The sequence below is a fragment of the Oncorhynchus gorbuscha genome, linkage group LG14 (genome assembly GCF_021184085.1).
Source record: "Oncorhynchus gorbuscha isolate QuinsamMale2020 ecotype Even-year linkage group LG14, OgorEven_v1.0, whole genome shotgun sequence".
Lineage (NCBI taxonomy): Eukaryota > Metazoa > Chordata > Actinopteri > Salmoniformes > Salmonidae > Oncorhynchus > Oncorhynchus gorbuscha.
The window spans coordinates 38,403,864-38,429,945 of NC_060186.1; the positions used below are offsets into that span (position 1 = coordinate 38,403,864).

Sequence of the window (26,082 nt, forward strand, 5' to 3'; positions counted from 1 at the left end):
CTTGCAACCTTCACTAGTCCAACGCTCTAACCACTAGGCTACCCTGCCGCCCCAGGATAAAGCACTATGGAAGTTTCCATGATTGTTACTCGCCTGCATTCACTAAATTCTTTGTTTAGTGAACATCAAGAAGATTTTGCATCGTCATTTCTCCACATGAATAACAAACAAACAGTGTCATACTTTATTCCAAATAATGTTTATTCATTTTAAAATTTGGTGCCACAAATTAGTGACGTTGATGACAACCTAAATGTATTTTATATGCAAAACCCATTAGAGCGACCGTATTCGGAAACCTCCATAAGAAATTGTGAAATAAACAAGAATATTAACATGAATTATGAAATATCAACAACTCAGTGTGACAACAACCCAGGTGAGGGATTAGTAACATGTCAATCAAAACAAAAAGCATTTCAACATGGATATAAAACATTTTTGGGGGAAAACATTCATAATTACAATACAATTTCAATGCTTTTTACCCCAATGTTTAAAAAGGAGGAAAGGGACATGTCTGATATAGCTATTCTGTGTTCCTTTTTGTATCTGAGCAGATTAAGGTGCCTGCAACACCTATTCTATACGTTTTTGGCTGGCAACAGACTGGTCAGAATTGAATGATGGGTGACTGAGTCCATAGACAGATAGCGGGGCCACATTTCCATGGCAGCGTGTGGCCCTCAGCACTTCCCTCCCCCTGTGGAGGTAGAGCTGCAGACTGTTGACCTCCTCAGTTCAATTTTCATTGACTGGCACTCGGCTCGTGACTCTAACCGTGTCACAGTAGAGACACCTGTCACAACTGCCTTGCCTGTTTTCATACCTTTTGACATAGGGATTCGTGTGGCTGCGGCACGAGTTGACTGCACATCCGCCCCGGGCTGAAAGGAATCACACAACATAAGACAAGTGCAGACAGAAAAGTTTAAAAGTATTATCGTAAACTAGCACAATTTTTTTTTAACTTAGTGTACATTTGGTGAAAGCTTGTCATCCTTTTGTTATCAAATTTTGTCACATGCACCGAATTTAACAGGTGTGGACCTTAACATGAAATGCTTTCTTACAAGCCCTTAATTAACCAACAATGTAGTTCAAGAAAGAGTTTATAAAATATTTACTAAATAAACAGAAGTAAAAAAATATATAAAAATACTAATAAAAAAAGTTAACACTTGTTAGAACAGTGGTGCAGAATTACATGTAAATTAAAGAAATCAATTTACACAGGTTCAAGAGGGATGACAAGAGTTGGCCATATTGGATATCGATTGTGATTAGAATTAAAGTGCTGCATTTCTTATCCTTCAAAAAGGTTCCATCCATACAGAGCCTCTTTAAAATCTAGCTGTATGAAAAACCACAATGTTGCCATAGCTCACCTTTAACCCTTCACAGCATTAAGAAAGAGCATTTCAAAGCTAGCGTCACAAATGATTTACATTGAGTTAACAGAACTTGGGAGAGGAGATTGCTTATACATTACAGTATGCTGATGTGCGGGTCAGCCCACTTTAGAAGTCAAACATCCAAATTGGTCATCACTGGTCCATTTTCAGTTAAAAGGGTGGAACATGTCAGTTTGTGCCAGTAGAAACAGGTGTGTCAACACAAGACCCTTTGAGAGGGGCCTTTTTAAGGTGGGGATATGAGTGTCAATTCATTCCAGTGTTAGTATTGGTCATCGGTAAAAGGAGTGCATTTGATTTTGGTATACCTGGAAAAAGTGCTATCTAGGGAGCAGACACCACCTGATATCATTTTGAAACATTTCAGAAGCAACTGAAATATAAGAGATTGGATATCATTTAGTTGGTTTGTCTGAAAAGAAAGTCACGTAATTGAAAAACTATTACTAACAACAATATAGAATGTATTCAGCATACCAGCTGAAAATGGTTACATAAAATATACAATACAAAGCTTCTCTGTTAGTGAGACAGCCGATGTTCATATCATCATAAAAGGGAGAGCTGAACGGCAGAACCTATGTAAATATACTAGATTTTTACTACTCACCACAGACTGAGTTGGCCTGGTCGGTGCCAAGGTGATGGGGGTGATGGTGATGCTGCTGGTCAATTTGTTGGGGGTGGTCTTCCCAAGAGCGGTGGTGATGTTGTTGGGGTGACGCGGGGAGCGCAGCACCGTACCTGGGGGTGCCTCCTTGCTCTCTGTGCTCACACTAAGGGGCCTGACCGTCACTGTGGGGCTGCTACTGCTGACATCTGATGGCCTCTTGAACTGAGGTCCCAGGTGAATGTGGATCTTGTTGTCCTCCGTGGTGGTGATTATGCTGGCATTGGAGTTGTATTTTCTGACGGGCATAGGCAATGCCTGCTTCTCTGGGGTCACTTTGAACACAGCCCGGCCCATGGTGCTCATGTCATGGGGCTCTGGGGATGCGGAGGCAAAGGCCTCAGTCACAGGAGTGGTGCTCACTGTAATGATGGAGACGGGGGAGAGGGGTCTGTTCGAGTCAGAGTAGGAGGAGCCCTTACTCCTATCTGGGGACTTGGCCCTGGAGATGGTGGTGATGGTGACTGGAGACTTGCACCGCTCAGGCCCCCCCATCACGCCCTCACCCGGCTTGCTCTTTGAGAACACTGTGGTGGGCTTGGGAACAATGGTGATGCGAGGCCTCTGCAGGCCCAATGTGGGGATGATGGTGGCGCTGGAAAAGAAGTCCTCAGCACGTGGGCCGGTGATCTCCAAAGTGGCAGTGCTGTTCTCGTGATCGGGGGTTACTCGAATGTGCAACGGCTGGCCTGGCTTTTGGGACATGGACAGCTCTGGTGGACGAGGGGAGGAGTCCCAGTTGTCCTGAGGGTTTGGGGTCTTCTCTGGGGTGGTCTGAGTGATCGTCACTGCATCCTTCTTCTTCATCCAGGGGATCCATGATTTTCTCATGCCCAGCTCGGTGGTTGCTGGGGGGTAGCGCTCCAGCACAGTTACAGGCTTTTTCAGACCCCTCTGCCTCAGGTTGCTCATGATATGGTTCTCTTCCAGGACAGATTTCCTGATGAACACTGCAGGTGTGTCCTCCTCGGCAGGTTCACTGACCACCACGTCTGTCTGGACTGCGGTGGAGGTGACAGGGACGTCAACTATCCTCCTTCCATTCATACTAGGACGCAAGGCGCGGCTGTACCTCTTGGTGACCTCCAGCTCTTTGGTGAGGTTGATCACGTCCTGGCTCAAGCTCTTCTTCTTGTCCTCCTCCTCCAGGAATCTCTGCTGGAGTAGGGAGTAGTCCACTTGCAGCTGGGAGAGCTGGTCCTCCTTGTTCATCAGCTCATGGATCTTCTCTTTGAGGGCCTGGACATCTGCCTGCAGGTCTCTGGTCTTTGCCTCCTCCATCTTGCAGAGCATCCTCAGCTCAGCCTCCTGGCTCACCGCCTCTCCCTTCTCTATGGCTTTGTTCCTGGCAGTCTGACTCTTCATTTCCTCCAGCAGCTGAGAGAGGGCATTGGCCTTGTCCTGCTCCATTCGAAACTTCTTCTCCAGTAAGTCGTACTCATCCTCTGTCTTCATCAGGTCACCTTCCACCACCTCAAGCTGTTTGAGGCGGTTTTTTAGCCTTTCAATTTCCTGCGTTAGCTCCTTGAATTTGTTTTCCTCATCTGGGGGTCTCTTGCTGTCCTTATTGGCTCTGATTTTTAACAATACCTTTTCTGCCTCCTCTAGCCCATCCATTCGTTTTTTCATTACACCGACCTTGGAGCTAAGATCCCTGCACTTTTCCTCTTCACTTGCTAGTTTACTTTTCAGTTCATCCTTCTCTGTAGTAAGAGATGTCACTTTTACCTCCATTTCTGATTTCAGTCGGAGCAGCTTTTTGCTCTCCTCAATCAACTTTTCTGTGACCTCCATAACTTTACTCTGCTCAGTTTTGAACATTTTATTTAAATCATCGCTCTTTTGCTCCTCCTGTTTTATTCTCTCAGTCATGTTCCTTCTCTCATCCACTAGTATCACTGTAAATGACTTCAGCTTCATCAGGTCATCCTTTAGGCCCATCTCTGCCTTCTCAAATCTCAACTCAGAGTTCTCCAGTTCTTTCACACGGTTTTTCACCATGTCCAGCTCACCAACCAAGTCCTTTGCCAGTCCTTTCTCTCTTTCTAGGTTAATATGAAGTGTTGCACACTCTGATTTGCTCGTGTTGAAAGCCCTCTCCAGTTTCTCCAGATCCACCATTCTCTTCTGCAGTTTCTCCACCTCCAGCCTCAGCTCCCGGCCGGTGGTCTCCTCGTCCTGCAGCCTTTTCCTTAACTCTCTGGCTTGGCTCTCAGTCTTGGTGATCTCCTCATCCTTGCCCTCCATCTCCAGGACTCTCTTGCGCAGGGTCTCCAGCTCTGCCATGAGGCTGGAGTTCCCACACTCCCCCTTGCTGATCTTGTCCCTTAGCTCGAGGAGGTCGTCCTCTGACTTCTGTAGTGCCTTGTTGTTCTCCTCCAGCTCCTCGATCCTGTGGGCCAGGCCTGCCAGCTTCAGGCGGAGCTGACGGCTCTGGGACCCCTGGTTGGCCAGCTTGGCAGTCATCTCCTCATGCTCCTGGGTGAACTTGGCAGCTTTGCACTCCAGCTCCGCCTCTAGCCTGAGGACCTTCTGGCAGTCTTCCTTGGCAGTGCCGCGTACAGCGGCCAGACGCTGTTCTCGCTCCTGGAGCTTGCTGCTGAGGTCCTGGACCTTCTGGCTCTGCTGGTCGATCTGCTCAATGTGGAGCTGCCGCTCATCCACCAGCATCAGGGCAAAGGACTTGAGTTTGACCAGCTCCTCACGGACCTTCTCTAGCCTCCTGCTGTGATCTTTGTCTTTACGAGCCTGGTACGCCTTCTCCTGCTCCAGCAGCCTCTTTAATCTGGGAGAGAGCGAGAAGACGGGAGGGGGAGAAAGTGACCGACAGAGAGCGATGAAGTGTGATTGAGAATTTACATTTCAATTTGATAGGCTTTATTCAGAGGTTTCACCTGATGATAATAATAATAAATCCCCCTCTGTATGAAGAGGCCGTGAAACTGTATCTACTACATTGTAATTACATCAGCAGGAACAATGTAGGCCTGTTCCTGTACACTGCTACATAGTACTTACAAATATTGAACCGTGAGTTTGTAAACTACAAATAGTCTGGGGGAAAAAAGCATTTTATTTTTTATATTTTTTTTAAAGTATTTTATCTTTTACAATGTCTCCGTCTCACAAATCTCCAAAGTTAAGTAACATTTCCCAGAGTAGAGGAGCCTGACCAGACTCAGAATGAGTTCCTTATCCCCAGCCCAAAACCCCGTGGGCAGTGGTGAGATCCCGGATGGGAGGTAGGCAAGCAGAATAAATGGCAAAGGCATGATAGAAGAGGAAACAAAGGAGGGGGTGGGGGGCAGATTAGAAGCCTGAACCCTCATGATTCTCCCCAACAGGGGCAACACTGCCTGTCACACTGAGCAAAGTACCACAATATCAGAGACATGCTAGCTAAACTGTAAAAAAAACACAACCAGTGTTCTTAACACAGAGTGAACCTTAACGGAATAATGGGAGTAGATGTTTAACTAATCTCTGCGGGAGTCTCTCTCTGTACAACTGCTATAGAGTGTCTGCTGCCTGCAACAGGTCCCTTCCATATGGTTCTCACACAACCACACTAGAAACTCAGTGCATAATCAGGAGCGAGTCCGGATCATTGTCCGCTGTTGCTTTGCATTACAAACAAATTTTCCACCAGCAGCTGTTCTAACAATGCACATGATACTGTAACAGCCAGACTACGCTGTTTCTAAAGTTTCAACAGCTCAAACTCACCCAGTACTGGTCGGGATGGATTAACTAGGTCCTTGCCTAGCGTGCTTTAGATAGTGCTGAGCTGTATTCAGGCAGGCATCTGCTCCCTCTCACTGTGTTGTGAGAAGGCCCCCAAATCCACAAGGAAATGGCCATCAAATTTCAAACATGTCATCGATGGACAGTGAAAGGTGAATTGTGTAAAATTATCCCTGCTCCACTAGCTGGTGGTGATGTCATCCCCCCTCCCATTTATGCCACAGAATGGTGCTGCCCTTGTTTGGCCACAGAGGAGGGGTTCAAGCCAGGGGGGAGGCTTTTCACACTATCTTTCCTGTTCCCCTGCTCTTTTCTCCCCCTTTCTCCTCCAACAAAGGGGAATTGTATTTGTGAGATTCAGTAGATTTGCAGCAGCCTTTTAGACCAAAGGTAAATGTATATAGAATTATACTACGTTAGCAGGGCTTCTTTCCACTTCCAACACACAAAATGTTGTTTTGCCTGACCCAATTGTTTCTTGTCCATCTTGCAACCAACCATGTTCCCATAGAAACAAGGCAACAATGCAAGGGGAAAGTGGTTGTTTTGGGAACAATGTCACACTAGTGCCAGACTAGTTCATAATTGTCTGCCCCTTGAATGCAAAAAGAGAAGTAAATCCAAATATCAATCTTTGTAGGATGCTTCTGCTACATCCATATTACAGTCGCAGTTGTAAATGAGAACTTGTTCTCAACTGGCCTACCTGGTTAAATAAAGTGTAATAATTAAGATGCCAGATCCTAAGGTGGTAAGGTAAAAGTGGATTTGCTGCACCAGAAGCCCAATCCTAGAGTGGTTTCAGATATTTACAGCACTGCAGGGTTAAAAAATAATAATAGGGCTCTCACCCACCCCTATGGGCCCTGATGAAAAGTAGTGCACTATTTAGGGAATTAGGGTGTCATTCCAGACACAGACAATAACTCCTGGCTGGGAGCAACACTTGTGGTCTTGTTAAAGTGGAATCACGCAAATACCACACGGATGATGTCACTGGTCATAAAACCTGTGTCACAAGGTCCAGGGTGGCCCTCACACAATCTGCGTGGCAGCTTGACAAGTAGAAAATGCTCCAGATTAACAGCAATACAGGAGTCAAAGGTTGCATGACCCAACGAAAAATAATTTACCATTAGCTACCCCAGCATTTCAGGAAAGAGTATACAGGCATACTTCAAGGTATCCAGATAATCTTGAGACCAAGTTTGCATGCCTAATGGCACGTTTTTCCTCTTTATAGTACACTACTTCTGACCAGAGCCCATAGGCCCAATTATGATATGACATATAGTTCTGCAACAAGATACTCCCTTTATTCCCCCCATTCTCAGTGGTGATGACAGTGTTAAGAATATGAGCCAGGTGTCACTTCACTGATTATCGTGGCATTATTAATAAGTCCTTTAGCAGGTGACCAGCATGTTTCCTGGTGGTCAGGGCTATTCATAGTCACTCTGTTGACAGGCCTATCAGTGACAGCAAAGAAGGTCCAAAACCTCCTACACAACACGTCTGTGGCCAAGCTAAACCCACAGCAGAGACTGAACTAATGTCATACCAATTACAGTTACTATAACGAATCTTCAAACAGAAAGGAAGTCACATTTGAAAATAGCTACTCTAATTGGAATACTTTTCATCTGGAACAGAATTAGCTCGTTGAATTTTTTTTGTTTCAGTTTAATTAACAGATATCAATATATTTTAATTCAGCGATAATATACAGTATCCATTTCCTCGTAAGAAGAACGACTGAATGAAAGACTTCATAGAAAAGGAGCGGGAGAGGTTCCACCATGGTGAATGAAATGCAAACAAAGGTCTAAGTGGCTTAGCAAAGTTCTCTCACTCCTCTGTGGACTGACTGGCATCCTATCACAGGTGCTCAGGGTTGTCCACTATGACATCACCTGCAGGGAATCTCTGAGATGACTGCAGCTGGGAGGAATGTGTTATCACATGGTGCTGCAAGCAGAGCGGGGGAGGTCATCGGTGACGGGGGCAACTGGAAATCTGTGCATCAGCGAGCACAAGAGCATGCAAGTATATAGCTTGCTACAGACACAGACAAAGCTCACATTTATAAAGTAGAACGCTACTTTATAAAAACCTTTCAAAACCAGAAAAGGACATCTACTAACCAAATGAGTAATGCATTTGAGGTGACTACATTTGGAAGTGGATTATAATAATTGGCATGCATTTGAATTGTGCAGAGGTCACAAGTCTCATTTCACATGTTTCTGAATGTGACCCACTCAAACAATATGAATATAAAACCTCCAAATCTAATATTACAACATTGAATATTTTCAATACTCCCTCTACTATTTGCTAGAAGTTCCATCCACACAAACCAAGCTAAAGGCTTTAACTAAATGTACGTACGGTTGATGGTCAGCTCGATGTTCCCAACTTGCTTAATACTGGCCATTTCATCAAGGTAATAAGACTGAGGTCATCGGCCTTCATCTCCATGCTACGTCCGACAGACCGCTAAACCTTGATTCATTCACCAATTCACTGAACCAGCCATTCTACATGTCCTCAGCACAGAAAAACAAAGTGAATCTCAGGTTGAGAACAGGAGTAGGGTGACATTGCCCTTAGATGCTAGAATTTTCCCCCACTAATGGTTAAAGTTAAGACTTACTGTCTGGCAGTGTAGATCACGTCCGCAAGTAAAAGGTTGACCTACCAATTACACTGAACAGAAATATAAATGCAACATGTAAAGTGTTGGTCCCATGTTTCATGAGCTGAAATAAAAGATCCATGAAGTTTCCCCATATGCACATAAAGCTTATTTCTCTCAAACTGGCCACACATTTGTTTATACATCCTTGTTCGTGAGCATTTCTCATAAACACAGGTGCACCTTGTGCTGGGGACAATAAAAGGCTACTTTAAAATGTACAGTTGTCACACAACACAATGCCACAAATGTCTCAAGTTTTGATAGAGTACAATTGTCATGCTGACTGCAGGAATGTCCACCAGAGCTGTTGAAAGAATTTGAAATGTTAATTTCTCTACCATAAGCCACCACCAGCGTCATTTTAGAGAATTTGGCAGTACATCCATCGGGCCTCACAACCAGACCACGTGTAACCATACTAGCCCAGGGCCTCCACTTCTTCACCTGTGGGATCATCTGAGACCAGCCACCCAGATAGCTGATGAAACTGTGGGCTAGCACAACAAAAGATTTTCTGCACAAACTGTCAAAAACCATCTTAGGGAAGCTCATCTGCGTGCTCATTGTCCTCAAAATGGTCCTGACCTGATTGCAATTTGGCATCGTAACAGACTTCAGTGGGCAAATGCTCACCTTTGATGGCCACTGGCACGCTGGAGAATTCAATTGTACTGGGCAGATGGCAGACAGTGTGTATGAGAGCATTTATTTATTCATTCATTTTTGGTACTTTTTACCCTGTTTCTCCCCAATTTCATGATATTCAATTGGGAGTTAGTCTTGTCCCATCGCTGCAACTCCCGTACAGACTTGGGAGAGGAAGGTCGAGAGCCATGCGTCCTCTGAAACATGACCCTGCCAAGCCGCACCGCTTCTTGACACTGCTCACTTAACCCGGAAGCCAGCCGCACCAATTTGTTGGCGGTAACACCATACAGCTGGAGACAGAAGTCAGCGCGCATGCGCCTGGCCGTCACAAGGAGTCGCTAGAGTGTGATGGGACATGGACATCCCACCTGGCCAAACCCTCATCTAACCCGGACGACGAGATTTTAGATTCTTCAAAGTAGCCACCCTTTTTCTTGATGACAACATTGCACACTTTTGGCACTCAACCAGCTTCATGAGGAATGCTTTTCTTCGTGACAAAAAAAGAACCAAAGTAGTTCACTAAGGCCTTTACAGCCTGATCAACTCTATGCGAAGGAGCTGTGACGCGTTGCATGAAGCAAAAATGGTGGTCATACCAGATACTGACTGGTTCTGATCCACCCCCCTACATTTTTTAAAAGGTATCTGTGAAGAGTCATGTGAAATACATAGATTAGGGCCTAATGAATTTATTTAAATTGACTTATTCTTATATGAACTGATACTCAAAGTCCTTGAAATTGTTGCATGTTGTGTTTAAATTTGTTTAGCGTAGTTCGTTCTTACTGATGATACATGTTAAAGCAATGAGACTGATGCAACAGATCAGAACGTTTAGCAAAATAATTTTGATAAACTATTTCTTCACGTGATAAGTGCAGTAATGCACACACGGCAGTAGGCTACGCCGTGTGTGCATTGTTCCAAAATGCAATTAGAGGGAACACACTGTTCTGGAAAACACACTGCATATGCCAGTGGTTTCCTGTGACAGAGATGAAAATATGTTAGAATTTTAGAAGGAGGGGAGATCTAAAGATGCAAAAACTAGCATGGTTTGCTAATAGGAGTCGGATTGTTTCGTTGGCTGCTGGACAATGAAAGGTTGATTTGAAAACCAATAGAACTTGATATAACATTTACATTTAAGTCATTTAGCAGACGCTCTTATCCAGAGCGACTTACAAATTGGTGCATTCACCTTATGACATCCAGTGGAACAGCCACTTTACAATAGTGCATCTAAATATTTTAAGGGGGGGGGGTGAGAAGGATTACTTTATCCTATCCTAGGTATTCCTTAAAGAGGTGGGGTTTCAGGTGTCTCCGGAAGGTGGTAATTGACTCCGCTGTCCTGGCGTCGTGAGGGAGTTTGTTCCACCATTGGGGAGCCAGAGCAGCGAACAGTTTTGACTGAGCTGAGCGGGAACTGTACTTCCTCAGTGGTAGGGAGGCGAGCAGGCCAGAGGTGGATGAACGCAGTGCCCTTATTTGGGTGTAGGGCCTGATCAGAGCCTGGAGGTACTGAGGTGCCATTCCCCTCACAGCTCCGTAGGCAAGCACCATGGTCTTGTAGCGGATGCGAGCTTCAACTGGAAGCCAGTGGAGAGAGCGGAGGAGCGGGGTGACGTGAGAGAACTTGGGAAGGTTGAACACTAGACGGGCTGCGGCGTTCTGGATGAGTTGTAGGGGTTTAATGGCACAGGCAGGGAGCCCAGCCAACAGCGAGTTGCAGTAATCCAGACGGGAGATGACAAGTGCCTGGATTAGGACCTGCTCCGCATCCTGTGAGAGGCAGGGTCGTACTCTGCGGATGTTGTAGAGCATGAACCTACAGGAACGGGCCACCGCCTTGATGTTAGTTGAGAACGACATAAAAGCTGGTTTAATAATTCCCTTAACATTTCTATGGTCTGATTTTGGCTAGTGTACTCTTAAACAAGTTAAGACATGTTTCATAAAATTGCATATAACTTCAGGTTATATCCAATCAAGTTTATGGTTAAATAAGTTTAAAAATGTTGACTGCCTCTACTCATATCACAGGGTGAGTGATGTGTGCAGTGTGCAACACGCACTGGCCAGTGGCCTGCCTTTCCACTCTTGTAAACTAACCATGCCTCGCATGTCAGAATTCAGCCATTAAAATGTTAATGTTAACCCTACATTATATTTGTCAAACATTACTGCAGTTTAGCCTTTATGTAATTAAAAGCCTGAAAGTGTGGCTATATTTCCTGGCACCTCCCTCATATCAGCATCGGTGTGGACATCACCTAGGCTACACTTTAATTATTGTACAGCTAACTGCCAAAATAAAGGAAACGCCAACAAAGTGCCTTGGCATAGATTCTACAAGTGTTTGAAAGCTTTTTATACATGACCCTTAGCATAATTGCTTAATTAACTCAGGAACCACACCTGCTTTCAATATACTTTGTATCCCTCATTTCCTCAAGTTACCTTTAATTGTCAGTTACCTGTGCATTTATGCAAAATAGATTTGAATGTTATTCTAATTGGCCTTTTTAGAGGCACATGTGTGTGAATTTCTGGCTCCGTTGACAGCCCTATTTATTCATTTCAGTAGTACTCTTATTTGCTTTTTAAGTCACTGTGAATGACCTAGGGTCTAGAGTAGACACGTTGGCAAATCAAAACTAAAATAACCAAAGTATTTTAATTTGGGATGTTCATCTTCAGTTTGGGATTGTTGAAATTGCACTTCGGGACAAATCTGGGATGGTGATGGGAAAAAAAGTTATTCAAGCCCTGGGCATCTATATTCACGAGTGCATACATGTTTTGAATGTTGAAAATTAGTAAAAGTTTATGAACATTTCAGAAATGTATTGTTATGTTGTGTAACTAGCAAACTATTGGTTATGAGATACTAAAAATGGTTTTACACCGAGTGATTTAATGCTAGGTTGGCTATTTTAGCTAGACTAACATTAGCTAGCTAGGTAAGCTATCACTGTATCTGGATCTTCCCCTTTACAACTGCAGCTTCAGATGAACAGCACTCAGCGAGTCAGTGTTTGCCTTTGTGAAAAAGTAGCTAGTAGAGATGTCAATGCCAAAGAGGAGAAAAATACAGGACATAAGATTTTTGGGGGGAGTGCAGAGGACTAAGTAAATAAATGGCTAAATAGCTAGCTAGTTATGGAACAATTTATAATAGACTGGTACTATGTAGTCAGCTAGCCAGCTATATTGCCAGACAGTAAATCAATAATTTAGCTAATGAAAGCAGAACTTAATTCATGTTAATGAGCTAACCCCATCATTGTTAAGGCCAGACATTTGTGTCATATGATAATGGTATTTGGTCATTATTATTGCAGGGTTCAAAGACAGTGGAGAGAGAGAGAAAGCCCTGCCCGTGTTGATGCAGGGTAAAAACGAACAAGTCATCATGTGAGAATGAGTTAAGGGCACTATCAGTTAAATTCCTCATCTCTACAGTTGTTGCCTGCATTCTGATTTCATTTGATTGTCATGGCAGGGGTCAGAGAGAGTCAGTAGAGAGAGGGAGAGCACCACCCATGTTGAGGCACAGGGAGAGGTTGAACAGGTCATCAGGTGCGAATTTGGAATTTATGTTAACACAAATAAAATAAAGGATTTCTACAGATTTTCAGCAGCATTCTCTGTGGAAAATTGAAAAAGATCCCTGCAGATTCTGTTTGGGTCTATATATATATATATATATATATAACGCATTCTGGCAAAGCATGTTGCACAGCAATTGACATCGCACACAGATTGGAACTATCAGTTGAACTGATTTTTGCTGACTGTAGCCCTAGTGCTTTAAAACGTTGCCTGCATTCTGATTTAATTTGGTTGAAGCCATGGCTGCACTCAACAATGACAATGCAGATTGAACCATGTTGCAGTCTGTCATATCCACCAGGAGAAGCCTGATACCATAGATAAGAAAACAGTGTGCCCAAAATGTATTTCTGGCAGTGACAGGCATTAACATGTATTTAGTGCATTTAAGTGAAGATCTGACCCCACTCTGTGCCATAGGAAAGTATTCAGACCTCTAGACCTTCTCCATTTTTTTCTGTTAGCCTCATTCTAAAATTAATTTGATTCAAAATAAAATAAATTAATCTCCACACAATACCCTATGACACCGAAAAAAGTTTAGAAATTAAAATAGATTACAAATTAAAAATAAAGTATTTCCATAAGTATTCAGACCCTTTGCTATGAGACTCAAAAGACTCCGGTGCATCCGGTTTCCATTGATCATCTTGAGATGTTTCTACAACTTGTTAAGTCCACCTGTGGTGAATTCAATCAATTGGACATGATTTATAAAGGAACACACACCTGTCTATATAGAAAAAAGGTACCACAGTTGACAGTGCATTTCAGAGCAAAAACCAAGTCATGAGGTTGAAGGAATTGTCCGTAGAGCTCCGAGACAGGATTGTGTCGAGGCACAGATCTGGGGAAGGGAACAAAAAAATAAATGTCTGCAGCATTGAAGATCCAAGAACACGGTGGCCTCCATCAATCTTAAATGGAAAACGTTTGGAACCACCAAGACTCGTCCTAGAGCTGGCCGCCCAGCCAAACTGAGCAATCAGGGGAGAAGGACCTTGGTCAGGGAGGTGAAAAAGAACCCGATGGACTCTAGATCTGTCAGAGTGACCCTCTGTGGAGATGGGAGAACCTTCCAGAAGGACAACCATCTCTGTAGCACTCCACCATTCAGGCCTTTATGGTAGAGTGCCTAGACGGAAGCCACTCCTCAGTTCAAGGCACATGACAGCCCGCTTGGAGTTTGCCAAAAGGCACCTAAAGGACTCTCATACCATGAGAAAAAAAGATCCTCTGGTCTGGTGAAACCAATATTGAACTCTTTGGCCTGAATGCCAAGTGTCACATCTTGAGGAAACCTAGCACCATCCCCACAGTGAAGCATGGTGGTGGCAGAATCTTGCTGTGGGGATGTTTTTCAGTGGCAGAGACTAGGAGACTAGCCAGGATCGAGGCAAAGATGAATGAATGGAGCAAAGTACAGAGATCCTTGATGAAAACCTTCCAACAGGACAACGACCCTAAGCACACAGGCAAGGCAACACAGAAGTGACAAGTCAGGACAAGTCTCAATGTCCTTGAGTGGCCCAGCCAGATCCCGGACTTGAACATCTCTGTAAAGCTGGCTTTGATAATAGCTAGTGCCTACGCAGCTGCCTTTCTGCAGACATCTTTTAATCTTAATTCAGACTAGATATTTAGTGTTTGGAAAACTTGGTCACAAATTGAGAAAGATTTTACCATTGGCCTCATGGGGTGTGAACTTTGAAGGCACTGTGTTTTTGTAAAATTTTCAGTGTACATTTTGGAAATATAGTCATTGTGTATAGAGTTGTATGGTTTGTATGGTTTACCATTAAATTGCCCAGATACCTTCAGTGGTCACATTTGTATGTTAATGTCCTTAACATATGAACAGCCAATTAATTATAGCACAAGTAAAACAGGGTCAATTATAAGGAACAGAAATGTTTTGCATATACAGCGATTAATTTGGCAATGCTGGGCAGGTTTTCGCTCATGGACGAGGTCACACACACACACACACACACTTTTACCTCAAATAGGAACATCCATCTGTTCCTTACGCAAGACTACTAATCAATTAGCATGCAACCCACTGTCAAAACACTACAATATTTTCATGTTGTGGGTAAATGGTTCAGTGAGGCATGAGGTCTTTCAATTGGGGAATGTTTTACACCTGGAGTAGAACTAGCTGTGCATAGTGCTGTGTAAGCTAGCATTGTTCTGATGGTGAGGAACCATTCATCGTCATGGATGATCAGATACGGATCCTTATCAGATTACTCTCTAGTGTTGGGTAGAGATGATGTCAGTGTTCAGTCCTGACTTGCAGGTCTTGAGGTACTGTCAGACAGTCCTGCGTCCCAAATGGCACCCTATGGCCTACATAGTGCAATGCTTTTGACCATGGCGTACGGGCCCTGGTAGAAAGGAGTGCACTACATGGGGAATTGGGTACCACTGAAGCACTCTACTGGGGGCCAGGTTAGATTTGACATCTGGATACCACCTCTGTTATGAGCCTCAAATTCCACCTCGGAACATCTTGCTGGTATCGGATTTTAAAAAACAATCGCTCTTCTTCATCCTTGTTTTAAAGCCATAGTCAAACTCTGTTGGTATCAAACGAAGCTAAAATGATTTAATGGGTAAATCGCAGCTTGTGACAGTTATATATCTATGAAGGCAAATGGGTGTCATAACTTTTTAACAGCACCGCCATAAAATAATGATATATTCTATGTAATACTGCCATATTACTGGAAATCATAGTTGTAACAATGTATACTTCATGTCAGTACCTCTTCTACATATGTGCTGTGTTCAATAACAATTGTTACATCATTGTGGTCTAATGTGAGGACACTTAACTAACAGAGTGGCACTACTTTTTTCATTGGTTGAGTCAATTCATCACTCTATTTAGCCTCAACTCTGTTCAAGCTCTTTTGAGGGGTTCTCTAGCTTGGGTGTCTACACGCTACATCAGGGCCCTTAAACTGCCTCAGCGCCTCTTAGTCCCTGGGTCTTTGTCTGGTATTGTTTGGGCTTGCTTCCCCGTGTGCTCTAAATTAAAAACATTTACTGGTGCTCCCAACTTAAGGTTAGGAGCACAACATAAAATCTAGGAGCACCAGAACATATGCTTTGGAATGAGATTTAGCATAATGAACCTATAAATTATAGCTACCTTTGAAGCATGTTATGCTCTATAAACTAATAACGCAGTATAAAAATGTTGATCAAAAAACCTGTCATGAAATTTACAAAGTAATTCATGGAATATTAGGTTTCTACATTGTGTAGAAGTACTAGATATTGAGATGCGTTACATTGAATGCTGCACTGTCTCTTTAAGAGCGTCAAGTGAGCAATGACATGCAAGAGATCAGTCATTCATTGCTATGATCATTGGTTTTCTAAAAAAGCTATCCCTTTCTTTCTGTGCCCACAAATGTTTAGATACAGTATACCGGTAAAGTAACCTGGTTGTTAGTTAGCTAATGAGGTATCATGACTGAATAAGGTTTTAACAAATGCCCCTGATTGGTTTTGTAACGACCCGTGTCATGGCTTATGAACAGAGCCTAAAGAATTACCTTTTTGGTCCACCAGCACTCAGATTTGTTCCCCCCCGATTTCCCCAGTTTTGTTTTTCAGGTTCTCACTCTCAAAAAATCACCTTTTTATTGTTATAAAAGGACAACAATGCTTAAACCACATCAGGAGACAAAAAAAAGTAAATGTTATTTTGAAGTGTATAGTTGCTCTTTAATTTCAATTGCGCACCTCAAGAGACTGGTGTTTGGCCGGCAGTGTTTCTGTACTGCATGCGCAATAGCAGAGTTTGCAAAACACCACCCGATTGATACAAATCATCATCTAATTCTTCCAGGTAAGCCTACTTTGGAGTTAACATTAATTTGTTTTCGGGGAAAGCCTTTAGCTAACCGGCGACACAAAGTGGTAGACAAACTAGTGCAGATTCATACAATGTCTTTCTCTCAAGGGCACTCGGAAACAACTGCAGTGAAGCCCATCATTACAACAAATATTATCTGGGTGATTTCTTTCCTGGTCACACTAGTGATACCAAAATAAAATGTCAGGTTGCACAGCAAAATATCTAGGAGTATATGAGATCAAAATGGTCGCACTTTAGAGCACTGCGGGCCTTGTGATTTGCAGAGTGCTGTGACAGATTGGCACACAACCAATTGTAACATGATGTAATTACTCATTTGCGTACTGCAGCTACCGCAAGGGGCTCTGGGGGCCCCAAACCTCAAAAATATATAAACACACCATAAGCCATAGGAAAATTTGTAAAATAGCCATGGCAAACCATGGCAATATGTGTTGCAGGAAATTAGTTTCAAAACAGGTACATTTTCTCTGACTTATGGCAAAATGTGTAGAATAGCATGAGATCAGCTATAAAACTGCAAAAGTTCATGGCAGTGTAGAATTGCAGGAAATGAGCTTTAAAAATTCTAAATTCTCTTAGCCTCATTGCAAAACATGTAGAATAGCATGAGCTAAGCTATAAAACTGTACATTTCTCTGCCCCATGGCAATATATGTAGAATTGCAGAAAGTTAGCAAAACTGCGGTACGCCACATGCAACTCTCTCACCTCTCCCTCTCCTGCTCCAGCAGGTTGGTGAAGTCATCACTCTTGTTCATGAAGTCTGTGTGTTTGCGTTTCTCGCTATCCAGCTCATTAACCGTGCGGCGGTGACACTTCTCAGCCAGCAGCAGCTGCTCCAGCATACGCCTGTACGTCTCGCGATGCTTGTCCTCCAGCCGGTCCAACTGATCAACATATTAGAAGGTTTTCAAATTACATCCACCATGTTTTCATTCCAAATTGCACCCTATATAGTGTACTATTTTTGACCTGGGCCCATATGATAAAAAATAATTCACTATTAGGGGAAGAGTGTGCCATTTAGAGCACACACCATGTCTGAGTCATTCAAACACTTATCTATCCAGTATAGTCATTAAAAACATTTACCTTTTTATCAACACTGTATAGCAAATTATAGTTAATCTATATTTATTTTGATATTAACTTCTATAGCAACCTGGACTCTGGGGTAAACGTAACATAGCTAGGGTATGGGTTAAGGTTAAGAATTAGGTTAAGGTTAGAGGAAGGGTAGGCTAACATGCTAAGTAGTTGCAAAGTAGCTAAAAAGTAATAAGTAGTTGCGAATTAGCTAAAATCGTCTGTGATGAGATTGCCTTATGTAAGCATACCAAACATAATACAAATGTGAGTGTCCCAGATTTACATTTACTATGTTATATCTCGTCTATGAGACCAAACTGTCTATAGTGGTACTCACCTCTTGCATGGGCATCTCATAGACGTTATCCCCAAGCATTGTAGTGTTGGTCAGAAGGCTGTCTCTCTGCAAGGCCTGGAGGGGTTTGATGGGGGCAGCTGAGCCGTAATGGGCCTCCAAGGCTTTGGGTCGCGGACGCTCTGACTTCAGCATGTGGATGATATCCTCTCTGGCCTACGGACAAAAGGAGCAGAGGTGGACATTAGGTCACCTAAGAACCACTTACACAGGGACAAAGACTAAACATTATTTTTACCTTTATTCTCTGACATTTGAACCACTTCAAATTGACGGATGTGGCTTTGTTGTTGTGAGTAGTGACACTTGGGAGGTTGCTTTTGTTTTTGAGTTGTGAAACTTGTGTCCTAGTGAAGATACTACTTCCCCCTTTAACTGTTTTAAATGTGTTGTGGAGAACTGCATTTGTTGAACTGGGCCCAGGTTTATCATTATTCCATACTTTTATCCATGTAAGTCCACTTAATCTTTCAACTACATGTCCTTCAGTTTGTTTGGTTGGTCAATTGTCTGGTCTAGTTAATTGTATGCAGGTTTGTGGGCCACACCCCTAATTGGTTATTGCCCACACCTGATTGTGTTTCTCCTTTAAAAATGGAGTTTGAGAAGAGTTTGAAGAGTTCTTGACAATGTGGTAAGAGGCTAGACATGCAATGTATCTTAAGGTTCAAGTGTTATTCTTTTGTTGTTGTATGTTCTATACATTTTATCCTCTGATCTGTTTTTAATAAATATTTACACATTTTTTGGTAACTTTTCAGTTGTATTTTTAACTTCTGTATGGCGTGACGGCCAGCTCCGTCAAAGGAAATTGGTTAAAGTTCAGTTTTGCTCACCAACCCTGTTCCTGGGGAGAGACCCTTCTGTAGGGTTTCGCTCCAACTTCAGTTATAACTAACCTGGTTCAGTTTATCAACCAGCTAATTATTAGAGTCAGGTGTGCTAGATTAGGGTTGGAGAGCCCTGGGTTAGAGAATATACATGGGGGACCCTATACAACTATTTTGAAGTATGATCATTCTATTTAAGTGACCACAGGGTGTGGTAACTTTAAAATAAACAGCACATTCATAGTGGTTTTCCTGCACTGTGAGCTCAGCTTTCCCCACAGTGGGGTGCTGTTCTCCTTAGCTAGACCCCTGAGTGTTTCTCATACAAATGCAATCCAAAAGTTCTCAACCGACCCCATATGCCCAGGTTGGAGTAGTGCACTAGGGAATAGGCTGCCATTTGGGACATTATACATTCCTGAAGGACAAGACCCTTTATCTCGCTCCTTATGATTAATATAGTTTAATTATTGCCGTACCACTGTTCTAGAATATCATTAGCAAATAATTTAGTATGAACAAGACCATTCTGCGTTCACAAGACCTTGAGTGTTGATAATACATTCAGAGCACGTTTGATTTCAACATGTTCAGGGGTTGGATTTCAACATAAGGTGTAGGAGGACGTGTGTTTTTATCCCAAGTTGCAACTTTGCAAAGTCATCAACATGCCTAAACAAATAAGCTGGATGTAGAAAGAGGGTGCACTGATGGCAGTAGCATCACTCCCTCCATAGAGCCCCACAGTAGCTGTCATAAAAAACTAGCTCCCAAACAATTGGAAATGGTTCCAATTGCCCCCCCCCCCCCCCATTGATTCTTCCCATGGGGGATTTTTAGAAACACTTAATAATGGCTGTATTTTGTGTAGGCTTGCAGTCCTAACACAAAAGACACCCTATCCCCTCAGCCCTCCAATTAAAAGTGGACACTTATGATGACGTCTGACGAGTATACACTTTCAGGGCAAGGGAGGAGATTTTTGTATTATGAATAAAATAAATAAAATCAAAAAGGGGCGAAGGAGGAAGGAATGCCCGGAAATTCGGCACTCATTCATCCCGCGATGATTGTGTTATCAGCCACCAGTAGCTTGTCGGTGCTTTATATGCACTACAGTCAATTATGATTGCATGTCTACTTACATTAAATATATAATTATGAATATACACCTACTGTATAATGGCTAGAAAATGCTAAATAAAATGTTAGCCTGCCTAGCTGGAACTTCTGAAGGAAAATGTTTAATTTCTACAATTTCCAAAAGCTAACCAAACAAAAACAGAATTACTTTTACGAGACGTGTTTGAGCCGTCATGTGCATTAGTAGCACAATTTCGAACTTATTTACATTCGTTTTTACTTACACTTGTATGTTGACTCCAAATATTGACGTTGAGGTTTTAATTTTTGTCCACTCATAAACTTGACTAAAAACGTGGGCTTACATCGCAAACTTGCCTTGCTTGGCTAATCATTTGGACCGTCCGCCAAGATGTTGACGGGGATTCCCCCAAGGGCATAAGGTGAGGGTAAGTGGACGAGGGTGTGTCTTTTATGAGTTTGAACAGCAACCCGGTGTGACGTTTTCATAACCATGTAAATCTCTCTCGGACATGGTGATTTATCAATATATTCGGCTCTATTTTTTTCTCAGATTTGAAAATGATAATTAGCATCAAAGTAGACATCATGCAAGGCTGCAAATCCCAGCAAGCTCCTGCACGTCTGCTTTAGCTGACACCTTTTCTAACAGGTATTGTGTATTTTAAAACTTGCCCAAGACAGTTAACAGAATTGTCCATTTAATGAAATGTAGCCAATTTATTAATTACTACATTTATCTAACATTAGATAGTTAATCCAGAGATATTTACCTTTGCCTGGAGTCGGCAGTCTCGTGCAGATCATCATGGTATTTGTAGTTCTGCATGATAGCCACATTAGCGTTTCATTTGGGGGGGGGGAGGGGTAAATACAGCCGAATATATTGATCAAATTCAAGAGAGATTTACACGGTTATCAAAACGTCACGCTAGGGTGAGCCTACACAAAACACAGCCCTTATTTTAAGTGTTTCTAAAATCCCCTATTGGAAAAATGAATAGTGGAGAAACGATTGGAACCATTTCCCTGTTTGACCGCTAGGTTTTGTGGGTTTTATGACTCATACTGTGGTACTCTATTGAGGCTTCATTATAAATGGAACTCCATTAAGAAAATAATGAACAGCAGGCTTAACACTTTCATTTAGGACCCACAGAGTGGGGCAGCGTGGGAAGGTACCAGAGTTAATGGCTGCTGAGGTTGACTCTCAACAGCAGTGAGTCAGCATCATGACTCTTGGGTTACGCACTCCTGGTCACAGTAACATGTCAAGCCAGACACATAGACTGAGATGATGAGGCTGAGATGTTACCACCTGCCAAATATAACACAAACCACTTACCACAATGTTAGCTGTTACCTAGCACACAGCAGCACAGTGTCAGTGGAGAAACTCTGAGTGCATCCCAAATGGCACCCTATTCCCTATACAGTGGTGGAAAAAGTATTCAATTGTCGTACTTGAGTAAAAGTAAAGATACCTTAATAGAAAATGGCTCAAGTAAAAGTGGAAGTCACCCAGTAAAATACTACTTGAGTAAATGTCTAAAAGTATTTGGTTTTAAATATACTTAAGAATCAAAAGTAAATGGAATTGCTAAAATGTACTTAAGAGTCAAAAGTATAAATCATTTCAACTTCCTTATATTAAGCAAACCAGACTGCACAATTTTCTTGTTTCTATATTATTTACATATATCCAGGGGCACACTCAAACACTCAGACATAAATGACAAACAAAGCATTTGTTGTTAGTGAGTCTGCCAGATCAGAGGCAGTAGGGATGACCAGGGATGGTCTCTTGATAAGTGTGTGATTTGAACCATATTCCTGTCAAACATTTGGGTGTCAGAAAGAATGTATGGAGTAGAAAGTACATTATTTTCTTTAGGAATGTAGTGAAGTAAAAGTTACCAAAAATCTAAATAGTAAAGTACAGATACTCCCAAAAAACTAAGTAAAAATAAAAACTTAAGTAAAAATACTTTAAAGTACTTATTAAGTACTTTATGCCACTGCATATATTGCACTACTTTTGACCAGGGCACAGCAGCACAGTGTTAGTGGAGAACCTCTCACCTGCACCTCTCCTTCCATGACTCCCAGCAGACGGAGAAGGTCCTCCTTAGAGAGATCTGTCAGCCCTGCTGCCTTCTTTTGTCCTCTGCTGCTCTCTGAGGTTGTCTGGGGCCTTTTCGCTGATCCAGACACCACTGACTTCCCCTCTTTCTCTTCTCGCTGGACCTTCATTTTCCTCTTCACCAGCTCTGGTGTGTTCTCCCCCTCCTCTTTTGGGAAGGCTTTGGTGGGCTGGGTGACATGGTTTATCTGTCCGTCGTCTGGGCCCTCCATGGCTGTGCTGCACCTGGACCGCATTCTCACCTGCAGGGCGGAGACAGACAACAGGGACACTGAATCCACAGCCCAAATAGTTCACACTATGTTATCCAAAGAAATAACTTGAAATTGCCCTCTTGGTGGCTATAAATTCTTTAGAGACGATGAGGATTCTATCAGTTTCCTTCCCTGGCTTTGGAAAGCAGCTATTTTGATCACAGTGGCCATTGGGGAGGTAATAGTCAGTGGCTACTCCACTCCTGGCATAACAGGATCATGTTTTGTTTACAAAGCCTGAGTCATGTAGTGCGTCATTATCTCTGCAGAGCAACATAATCATTTGACAGTATTGAATGACAAATAATATGCCATGAGATCACTTCTTAAAGAGAGTGACGGAATCTTAAGCACTTACAAATTTGTAACATATTGTACGAATTGGAAATCGTAACATATCATACAAAATGGATGACATTGTACACAATAGTGCACAATTTCCGGGGACCCATTTTGTAGCTCATTAATGTTATTTTCTAAGCCACTGGCTGAAATGATTCAAAACCTTATATAACACTGCCCTAGAATAATGTTTTTGTTAAATTAATATTCTCTGAGCATTAAGTATATGCCTATGTCTTTCATGGCATATGTTTTGAACAAGTTGAAAGTGTTGCTAACATTTCTCAGTGAAGATCTCCCTCGGCCATGCATACAACATAGACCTGCAAGAAAGCTTGTACAATAGAGAGTAAATAACATTTCTGTCATTTCAGCCACATTTAATATGACCTCAAGACTTGTAATCAATAGCAGAAAAGCGACATGTTCAGAATTTCCCCTGTGATCTCACATAACTTAACCTCTCACCTCTAACTAATGCCCTTTGGCCTATGTCATTCCCGCTGTACTTGTATTTCACACTGCTCCCTTATTCTGTTTCTTAAAATGCTAAACTTAGGTGTGGGACCTAACTCTGGGAGTGAGAATGGTCTAGATGAATGTTCTCATAGGGACTTTTTAAAAACATCTGGAATCAAAGGAATATTCTAAAGCAAGTAGCTATAATAGCAACTGTGTTATTCTAACCTGGATAAACAAATATATTTAATGTGACGTTAATGCATCAAAAAACATGTGTGACCTTGAATGGTAGGCTATGTGAACTAACGTATACAAATACATGACTACCATGACTTTTTAGTATTCTAGTGTAACTTGTAACCTCTTTCACCATACACCTCCTCGCTATGTGCAGTTAGACTAGGGATGAGGTTAGCATAGTTCTAACTACAGTATATGGAGTGGGTTAATTACTGCTTTTACTGCAGGGAGGACGTTTCCTGGCCAAGAGCTCTCGCCTCCTACTGTGCCAAATCAGATCCATTGTTTCCATTGTCCTAGAATCTATAGAGCCAGAGTTACGCTTTCCATCATGTCACACCAGCGAAGCTGCTACAGTATGCCTGGCCTGGCTGGCCTTGTTTGGACATTGATCAGACCAATGTTTGTTGTCTGTGTCTGTAATAAGTCCGCATCGCCATCAGTAGCATCATAATCAAAGCCGATATGCTGTGAAAATGCAGATCCCAGAATATAGTCATAAAGGATGGGCAATTTTAATTGAATTTGGATGATAGATAACTGATTTGTTCTGTGTGAATCAAAATAATTTGCTCTCATATCAGGGGTCGAGCTTTGGGACAATGCCAGTTATGACGATGGTCACATCATCAACACAACAGCCCAGGCAGAAGACACAGACACAGAGGATCCATAACCTTGGAGGGAGGGAGCGACACGGCGGGGGTGCTCAGGAAAGGAACACGATGAGGCCATTGCATATGAATGGGGCCAAAGTTCCCCAAGGTTGCACAGTCTCTGATGAAAGCAGCGTGTGACTCAGGCTGAGAGAATCCTGGCAGCCAAATGGTAGCAGCCACTTTAGAGTTGGGCGTTATTAATAGTTGTTTCAGGGGAGAAGCCAAGCACTCCATCGGGTGCAGCCATGGAGCTGTCTTCATTTTGAGTGTCAGTTTGATTCGAACCAAAACGAAGAGTTGTGTATAAGAAAATAAAGCCATGACAAGCCCAGGGTAACAGCAGGCAGAATATTACACTGGAATGTTTACCTAAAGGTTCTGTATCGAATATCTCAAAACGGGCTCAGGGGAAAGAGTGGCAATAATATTTACGATGATATTCTGAAGTGGATTCATGCCATATAAAGTCACCCGCTACAAGTTACTGTACATGTTCTTCTCGGTCTCATGCCCACCCTTCAATATCAGTAAACTTAGAACGGAAAACAAAAATGGTGGTTGGTAATACTGTTGTTCACAACTCCCTTTAAATGTGGATTCACAGGACAGGAGGTTTGTGGCATCTTAATTGGGAAGGCTGGGGTCGTGGTAATGGCTGGAGCGGAATAGTGGAATGGTCTCAAATACATCAAACACATGGTTTCCATGTGTTTGCTGCCATTCCATTCGCTCCGTTGCAGACGTTATTATGAGCCGTCCTCCCCTCAGCAGCCTCCGCTGATTCACAGGCACTATCCAATGGTAGGCTAATACGCAAAGCCTCACTATAAACATGGTATCAGTTCACACATTGAATCACACCTTCCCTTATTACTAATGGCTATGCTACAAGGCACAACTTTCCTGTTGCCCAATATCACATGTTGATCATCACAAATACTTCTGGGGATGTGATCGTGCCAGGCTGGTCTCCTCAACTTACACTTGAGCCTTGCTAAAACCTGGGACAGCTGTGGCCCATAGCTGATGGTAGAGCATAAGCGCATCACAAATGGAGCCCTATTCCTTACACAGTGCACTACCTTTGACTAGGGCCCATAAGGAATAGGCTGCACTTTGGCATGCGCCCTATGTGAATTCTCTGCCCATGAAAATAGGAAGGTAAATAAGGGCAGGGTCCCTATTTTTGAGCTGGGCCTTTGGCCGGGCGGCATGCACAGCTGTCTGCTGGTGAAGTTTTCAGTGAGTATTTATAGGAGCCCTGTCCCTCAACTTGTGCAGTGGGACCCAGAAGTGGAAATGCCAGAAGGTGATCACTTTATAAGCCATCAGCATTCTAATCAGCTGTCAGTACTTCTATTTTACTCCACAGCTGTAGGTTTTCACACACTCCAGTACATCCACATCACACAGTTGCTCATTCGTTCCTACGATCCTCCGCACATATTTTTTCGAGAGGTATGCAACATCCTTTGATATTCAAAGACCGCTGCTATTTATAGAAATAAAATGGCGGATATTGATATCATTTCTTGCCTTCTCTAACAACACACTCCATGGGCATAATGACAGCGCAGCTAATCAGGGAAACAAAGCAATGACTCTCATAATTGATATGTTATATGATATGTATAAACATCTCTCTGGCAGGCTGACAGCATCACATCTTGGTATTATGGCAGGTCCACCTGCTAGTTTCTCTCACGGTGCATTACCACATACTGCAGTGAAAGGGAGAGTGTTTACCGGGCTTCCTAATATTCATGCCCATTATGGGAGCACCCTACTACGGCCCTCTATCAATTGAGGCCGGCCTGAGTGATTTATGGAAGGTTTAAGATATTTTTTAGAATGCAGATTAGGATACACGTGCTTAACTTCAAGCGTGTCTGCTCTCAGCTCGTCCA

General features: G+C 42.7%; 1 protein-coding gene across 5 annotated transcripts in view; it reads right to left on the bottom strand.

Annotated features, from left to right (window-relative positions):
* LOC123994900 (filamin-A-interacting protein 1-like) overlaps positions 1-26,082 on the bottom strand; it is a 36,576-nt gene continuing 10,494 nt past the window's right edge. The window contains exons 2-7 of one of the 5 annotated variants that reach the window (XM_046297987.1): positions 22,158-22,460; positions 18,124-18,297; positions 17,406-17,584; positions 2,026-4,870; positions 1,724-1,788; positions 683-887 (exon numbers count right to left, since the gene is read on the bottom strand). In XM_046297987.1, coding sequence (XP_046153943.1) covers positions 824-887; positions 1,724-1,788; positions 2,026-4,870; positions 17,406-17,584; positions 18,124-18,297; positions 22,158-22,454 — 3,624 coding nt within the window. In that variant the 5' untranslated portion in view covers positions 22,455-22,460 and the 3' untranslated portion in view covers positions 683-823. Of the gene's footprint in view, positions 888-1,723; positions 1,789-2,025; positions 4,871-17,405; positions 17,585-18,123; positions 18,298-18,379; positions 18,593-20,338; positions 20,507-22,157; positions 22,461-26,082 lie in introns of those variants that run through there. The other 4 variants (XM_046297986.1, XM_046297985.1, XM_046297990.1 and 1 more) reach the window with 4 other exon arrangements.